Genomic DNA, 8,116 nt, shown 5'->3' on the forward strand with positions numbered 1-8,116 from the left:
AGTTTGAACTCTTTTCTGTGGTCAATGACAGAACATTGGAATTTGTTGGCCAGAGTGGATTTGTGCTTTGGATCATTATGAGGCAGTATTGAGAACAGAATGGAAGAGGACAAAAGGGAAGTCAGGGATCTCATTGAAGAGCCTGTCAAATACTGCTGGTAAGAGGCAGGGAAGTAATTCCAAAGATGGCAAGAGGGGTCAGATTTAATGTATTTCCTAGGAGGCAGATAGAATTCAGCATCCAATTGGATGGAGGGCGCTAAACATGACTCAGGATGGATGTGTGATTCAGATGTCTGTTATCTTGCATCTTTCATATACTCCCAAACACAGTGTATGTCATAGGGTTCCCAAAGCCATGTTAATTATGCCTCATTTCCTTTATGAGCTGGGGAGGCCTGAGAGTCAGTGCATGAAGTGTTTGGGCTGCTGATAGTGACCAAGATCATGGGTAGGAAGCAGTAACATAGAAATAAATCAGGGATAAAGAGCTTCCCTTCGTTATAACCCTACCTTGTAAACATAATCCTATATTCACTGATCTTGCAGAAGTAGTATATCAAGTCTTATTCCTCTCCTGTGAAACCTAAACCAAGGCAGAGGTTAGGTTTGGTATGTGTGTTGTACATGTGTATATGTGTGTGTGTCTTGTTTTATTTTCAAAAGTTTTAAATTGTTTATTTTCAAACAGTTTTGTTGGTATATTTTTAAAAAGCTGCACTAGATGTTCCACTAGTTCAGTGTTCCTTAGGGACTATTCTATGCAGCCCATATTTCATACAGTCAGACCTCTGAGAAGGAACTGAGCCCTTTCAAGGGTCTGTGTTGTGGTACGCTCAACAATGTACTTCTGGCAGCTACATGATAGGAGTCAGAGCTCAACTCCTCACAGCTGTGGCCTCCCTTTCACTCCACATAAAGCAACACTGCCTTGTTGCCCCCAAAGCATTCTTGAAAGATACTTCTGAGGCTCTGCTCAGCCCCAGAGATGTTTCCAGTTCTTAAACATGAATCAAGGCAGTCTCCTACCAGCAAACCAACTACCCTATGACAGATGGCTCACAATACAAATTCTGGGCAAGTAGACCTTGAAATTGAACTCTTTGCTCTTTAAGTTGTTTTTATTGTCTGTAGCCAGTTAGATAGTTGAAGGGAAATGCTACCCAACAAATAATGGTGTACAAAGGAAGCCTCCCAGTTCAATGAAAGAGTGTGTCTTCTTTATTATGGGAGATGCCGTGTCATAAGTGGGTGTTTTGTACTCAGTTGAATGAAAAAAAAAATAGGTTGGTCTTAAAAACTGTTAATGATAGAACACATGGCATAAATTACACCATAAACTCCAAACAACTCTGAAATTATAAACATTGCTTAGTCAAGGCTTTTCTTTTAACGATGCCCTGATGTTGCTGGCATAGCCCAGTGATTTCAGTCAGAGCTATTTTACTTGAAAGGAGGAATTTCTTTCCCTCCTCCAAAAAAGTCTCTCTAAGAAAAGCTATCTTCCTGACCAACTTAATGAAACATCTTGCTCCAATGACCTGTGTCATGTCTTCCCTGGGGCCAGGGCCGGGCAGTATGAGCTAGAGAAGGTTAGAGAAAAGAGTTACGTGATAAGGAGAAACTGCAGGCATGGTCCTGTGCCGTCCTGACATAGGCTGAATCAAGTCAGCAGGTGTTGTGACTAAATAGAGACTCTCAGGATTCTCAGCCAACATCCTTGAGTCCTGGTGCAGAGTAAGCATTTGATTCAGAAGGTCTTCCTTCATTTGCCTATAAGAACAGCTCTCTGGGGGTGGGAAAGCAGAACGTGTCTTCTAAAGGGTAAGAATAATATTTATATCATTTACAATTATTTTTTAAAGCACTTTCCATAGGCCAGGCACTTGGCCAAATAATTTAGGTACATTACCTTATTTAAACTTAAGAACCCTTGAGAAAGTTACCATTATTATCTGTTCTTTACAGATGGTAACTGGGGCTCAAAGAGGTTAAACTTTGCCCAAGGTCATAATGGAAGCCAGGATTCTAACCAAGGTCAGTCTGACTGAAAATCCTATACAATGAACCGTTAATAGCTATGTTAATTTCCTCCATGAGGGTTAATTAAGAAAACATGTGCTTTATCATGTGTTTTGGAAGCAGCGATGCTATCATCTATAGAAGTGCTGGTGAAAGGCTCTACAGTCAGAAAGCAGCCCATTTCCACCTCTTCGTAGCTCTGAGGGTTAAGGTTTGTCAACTTGTGAGAAACTGGAGAAGCAAGTTGGAGCTCAAAGATCAAAGACCAAACACCAGTTTATCTTTGGTCATCATAGAGTGAGGGCCTTTGTGTTCAGTGCTAATCTGTAACAGGTGTTCCACTTTCCTTGACTCTGTTTTAGCTGGTTCTCCCTTCAGCTTAGTCTTTTCTTGCATGCTGACCCGAGACTACACTTTGACTGCAGGCTTGTCAACCTAGAAATATGTCGTTGGTTAGCAGGGGAAAGGTGAGAGGGTGTGAATGATTTGATCCAGCATATCCCCAGTGTTGGAACAGGGATATGTGCCTGCCCTCTAGTTTATGGAAAGGTAGCACCGTGTCCACAAACAGAGAATCTCTGTGACATGAAAAAGAAAAGTTAAAATGAACAGGAGCATTATTTTTCTAACTCTAGGACAACATTTACTTCTGGCCAGAAATGGATTAGGCAGTTGATGCAGCCAGTACACCTCTGCCATCTGACAGATCCCTGCCACGTGGGGTTGCTTTAGCACAGATGTGCCATGAGTCACTGATTTCGTTCATATGGCAGACCTCCTTAGGTCACACTCATTCATTCAATAAGTGTCCATTAACCCTGTCCTCTGTGCCAGGTGCTGTGTTGTTTAGATGACAAACAGTTTCGGCTTCAGAAAGGGTCACAGCATAGTCGGGAATTACAGTATAAAAACAGATCATAGTCTAACATGAGATATGCTATGAGAAAATGGTGGGAAAAGTGCTGTGCAGGAAAGAGAGCCTGGAACTGCCTCTAATTCAGGGGCCACAGGGTACAGTCAGGGCGGCTCCTCTCCCTATTGGCCCAACAGCAGGACTCAGAGAAGCAAGAGGCAGACAACTTTGGTTCCTAATTTCTGATTCATTTCTCATCCTCAGCATTGGGCTGGGGCATGTTGAAAGATCAGACATATAGGTGTCCCTTTGCATTGTAGTGAGTGGTAAGTTGGCAGTCACAGAGCCTACCCCAGGTGTGGTGGCACAAGGGAAATATCTGCATTTCACCTTAGAGGTGGCACCAAATGCAGCCCTGAGCACATTCAAAAGCTTTATTGGAATGGCATTGAGTATTCTACATAACCATATAGAGGCTTTTTATTTTCTTTTTCTCTTTTAAAAATATGTTTATTCATTTATTTCAAGAGAGAGCACAAGCAAGGGAGGGCAGAGAGAGTGGGAGAGAGAGGATTTCAAGCACGCTCTGCACCGTCCACATGGAGTTCTACATGAGGCTCAAACTCACAAGTCATGAGATCACAACCTGAACTGAAATCAAGAGTCAGATGCTTAACTGGCTGAACTACCCAGGTGTCCCTAATGTCCTTTTAATTTCTTTTTTAAGTAAATGTTTTTTTACTGTTTATTATTCGAGACAGAGAAAGACAGAAGGCAAGTGGGGGAGGGGCAGAGAGAGAGGGAGACACAGAATCCGAAGCAGGCTCCAGGCTCTGAGCTGCCAGCACAGAGCTTGATGTGGGGCTCAAACTCACAAACCACGAGATCATGACCTGACCGAAGTCTGACATTTAACCAGCTAAGCCACCCAGGTGCCCCTATTTTCTAAAGAATTGTTTGTGAAAAGCATTGACATGGCCTGAATGTAGTTCATGCTTCTGAGCCAGTTGCATCACTTAATAACTAGGTGAGAAGCTGACATCAAGGTGCTTTTCAGTCTCTCCTCTCACATGTAACAACATAGAAGCCACTTAAGAGGTTTAAATGTGTCAGAGATAGGAAACCATTTTTCAAACTGTGAATATTATGCAAGCAAGAAAATTTAAATTTTCTTTATTTTATCACTATTTATGTTCCCAAGGGGCTTTTGTACACAAAAATCTCACTAAAGAGACTGATGGTGGACAAGATTGTTCTCTAGAAGGGATTTTGGAAAGGTACATCAGATGTTCTGAAATGTGAAGTCTTCTTTTTGTCTGTATCACATTTTCAACAGTTTCCAGAAGAGCAGTTCCTGATGACATTCCAGTAGTCAATCTGTGCTGTGTAGAACAATAATCTTTGGAGGAAAAATGCTGATGATCATCACCAAAAATAACTTATAATAATTTGGACTTGTCACTTTTTTCTCTTTGTACTTGAAACTTAAAATATCCTTTGTGGAGAAGATTTTTTCCCCCATTTGAATAAGAGAATTGTGATCCAAAGTTCAATCCAAACCAAATTTCAAGTGTGGAATTGTAACCCCTACCTCTGAATGGAAACCATGGAGCCCCTTAGCCAGAATGGCAATTGGCAGTTGGTCTCCTAGGACACATGGAGCAGGATACCAACCAAGAAAAAGAACAGGGAAGGAACATGAGGGGGAAATGCTAAAACCATCTGTCCAGAATTGGGTTTTATATGTTGCTGGTACAACAGGGTCCTTCTTGTTACCCTAACAAGTCTAGTCTCCCTCCTACACCTACACTGAAATGAAGAAACAGTAAACCTGTCTTACAGTATTGATTTCAGAGAGTCAGTGTTTTTCACTAGAGGGAATATCAGAATGGGGGTGGGAAGACAGGGGTCTAGCCTGGCTCTGTCAATAATGCACTAGACACTTTATAGCAGTCCCATTGCCCTGTCTAGAGCTAGAGACATCATCTGTAGATGTGGGTATTAACAATCATAACCCACCTAAGAGATCATGGTGAAGAAGACACACTGCAGTGTATACAATATTATTTTGACCCTGGAAGAAGAGACCCAGGACTAGCCCCTCTGCATCTTGAGACTCTGGGGTGCTGGTAAGGAGTGAACACACTTGTCTTGGATCCATATTATGACCTATCCTGTACTCCACTTGGCCTGAACCATGTCTAAGGTAAGAGAGAATTTTCTTGCAGTGTGGGCACTAACATAATTCTTCTCCTGTGGTCTGTGCCCACCAGGTTTGCCTTCAAATGGATCAGACAGTGCTAGCCAGACAAGCTGGTCACTGTCTCAGTCTTGTCCCTGCTAGCGCAGGAGCTGGGGTGCCGGGGGCATGGCCCTGTGCCTGCAGGCTGAATGTCCTTTGCCACTGCCAACCTGTGGTCTTAGTCATGGACCAACTCCTATTCCTCTGGTCCACAGTCTCAGTGGTTATTTTTATTTTCTTTCTTTTTAAAAAATTTTTTAAAATGTTTTTTATTTATTTTTGAGAGACAGAGAGAGACAGTGTGAGCAGGGGAAGGTCAGAGAGAGAGGGAGACAGAATCTGAAGCAGGCTCCAGGCTCTGAGCTAGCTGTCAGCACAGAGCCCGACGCGGGGCTCGAACCCATGAACCGTGAGATCATGACCGGAGCTGAAGCCGGATGCTTAACCGACTGAGCCACTCAGGTGCCCTATTTTTCTAACAACAGTTGAGCTTGTTTATTTTTAACTTCCCATTCTCTGAAACAGGGAACTTGGTTTGAACATGTAGACAAATACGTGGGTTCAAAAGTCAGTTATAATAAGCTTTAAGTAAAAAACAGAGATAAATGGAAAAACAGATAAATGGGAAATCATCTGATAATTAAAGAATTATCTGATAAAGCTAAATTTAAAAGTTAAATTTAAATTTAATGAGTAAAAGATAATTGAAGCAAAATTGAGCAAGTACCTTTTCTGTCTGAATATGGAAGCTATAAGTCTCTGGTTGCAATTGTGGTACAGCAACAATGTGTTGATTTATTGGCTTATTGTCCCATTAAGTGGCCATAGATATGCTTTTTTATGGGGCATGGTGCACCTCATGGTGGTCTTAGCTGACAGTATGCCTCAGCAATGACTGTGCAGTAAAATGGGTTAGATTTCTTATACCATCCTCTGGTTATAGCTTCTTTCTTCTTATCTTTCTCCCAAAATACATTTATGCATAACATATGTGTGTAGTCTTCAAAAGAGCCTAACTTACAACCAGTGCAGACATAGGTACAAATAGAAACTGCCCTAGTATTTACTTGTGGATTATTTTCTACATTTTTTCCATTTCTAAATCCTCCCAATAGACCAATTTTCTTTGGTAACAGAAAATATATTTCTCTTTAAGTTTGTAAAAGGAGCTACATAAAATTCTCCAGACACATGTTTAAAATGTGTGGTCAAACTGGCATCTGTACTTGGAAATGGCCAGTGGTGGAGCATTTTTAAGTTCGTCTGATGATCCCTCAAAGAGAGTTTTTAAAAATGGAACATTAGGCCCTCAATTACGAATTGTTCCCACATTTCAGATCTACTCAGTGAACCTTTCAGTTTTATGCTGGTTTTTTTTGTGATTAATGAAAAAGTTCACTATCCATTTATGAAGCCTGGTTCTTCTTAGTGTTGTGACTTTAGACAAGGATTTAACTTAGGAAATTAACCTGTGGAATAAACTGTGTCTCATGTTAAACCGTTTAGAGACAAATGGGTTTTTATAATATGCACTATGTGATCAATTTATACTTCTCCAAAGAGTTGCCAGATTCAATGGACTCAAAAGGCCTACTGTTAATGCAAAACTTAAGCTATGGAAAACTTGCTTTTCCAAGCACTAAGAATTTCCCTTCATAGCCTGGAGTCCTCTGCTTTGTTGATCCAAGATGTCAAGCACTGCAGCAGTTACCTGATGCAATCGAAGATTAAAAAGCAGCTGAAACACAGCTGAAGATTAAAAAACCCTGAAGCACAGTACTTGATGAAAGTGAGTGACCCAGGCAGGAAGGAGGAACATAAACTCACATGTCTATAAAGATACTTAAGGGAGAAATTGTGGGAAGCTAGGTAGTCTATTTCACATATCAGACAAAGCCAAAATTAACTTGCTAAGTCTGCAGGCAGATACTAAGGTGCAGGGATTCATAGCCTGAGCCTTGCTACCAGACAAATACGGGTTCAAATCCCTGCACTAGATTTGATTACTAGCTGAACGGCCCTGGATTTTTGTTTAATTTCTCTGTGGCTGTTTTCTCATACATATAATGGGAAAATAATTTTGACCTTAGAGAGTAATTATGATAATTAAAAAAAACAATTTTCATAAAACTGTTAAGGATACCTGACACGTGTTTAGTGCTCTGTAAATGGGAAGAACCTCAGAAGATTTCAGTTTTATTAAAATAGCTAAGAACTATAGAACAATTTACCATTACTCTTTCTTTAAACAGTGTTGTTGAGACCTTATTTACATACCATAAAATTCACCTACTGCCTGGATGCAGGAAGCAGTGTCTTGCCCGGGCGTTGGCGCTGCGGTCTGGGACACTATGACTTCGGCGCCGGGGCTCCTCGGGGCTTGCCCTGCAGGTGAGAAGGAAAACATGACGGAAACAGATGCCTTCTATAAGAGTGAAACATTTGATCCGGCAGAAAAGTACAAAATGGACCACAAAAGGAGAGGACTCGCTTTAATCTTCAATCACGAGAGGTTCTCCTGGCGCTTAACTCTGCCAGAAAGGCGGGGCACCAGCGCGGATCGAGACAATCTTAAACGCAGGTTTTCAGAGCTGGGATTTGAAGTGAAATGCTTTGATGACCTGAAAGCCGAAGAGCTCCTGCGCACAATCCATGCGGCATCATCTTCTAGCCATGTAGATGCCGACTGCTTTTTATGTGTTTTCCTGAGTCATGGCGAAGGCAATCACATTTACGCACAAGATACCAAGATTGAAATTCAGACTTTGGCTTGTTCAAAGGAGACAAATGTCAGAGCCTAGTTGGAAAACCCAAGATATTTATTATTCAGGCGTGTCGGGGAGACCAGCATGATGTGCCGGTCGTTCCCCTGGATGTCGTGGATCATCACGACAGGCTGGACGTCAACATCACCCAGGTGGATGCCGCCTCTGTCTCCACGCTGCCTGCGGGAGCGGACTTTCTCATGTGTTACTCTGTTGTAGAAGGTTGTTATTCTC

At 41.7% G+C, this 8,116-nt stretch overlaps 2 protein-coding genes across 2 annotated transcripts in view; both read left to right on the top strand.

Annotated features, from left to right (window-relative positions):
* The first annotated feature begins 1,763 nt into the window (after nucleotides 1–1,763).
* The window catches only part of COL24A1 (collagen type XXIV alpha 1 chain), a 475,258-nt gene continuing 468,905 nt past the window's right edge, over nucleotides 1,764–8,116 (top strand). The window contains exon 1 of the mRNA XM_029948854.1: nucleotides 1,764–1,824. The gene's annotated coding sequence lies outside the window, so the exon portion shown is untranslated. The remainder of the gene's footprint in view (nucleotides 1,825–8,116) is intronic.
* The window catches only part of LOC115299488 (caspase-6-like), a 1,597-nt gene continuing 858 nt past the window's right edge, over nucleotides 7,378–8,116 (top strand). Inside the window, exon 1 of the mRNA XM_029948858.1 lies at nucleotides 7,378–7,846. Coding sequence (XP_029804718.1) covers nucleotides 7,418–7,846 — 429 coding nt within the window. The 5' untranslated portion in view covers nucleotides 7,378–7,417. The remainder of the gene's footprint in view (nucleotides 7,847–8,116) is intronic.

This window comes from Suricata suricatta, chromosome 8, assembly GCF_006229205.1.
Source record: "Suricata suricatta isolate VVHF042 chromosome 8, meerkat_22Aug2017_6uvM2_HiC, whole genome shotgun sequence".
NCBI lineage: Eukaryota > Metazoa > Chordata > Mammalia > Carnivora > Herpestidae > Suricata > Suricata suricatta.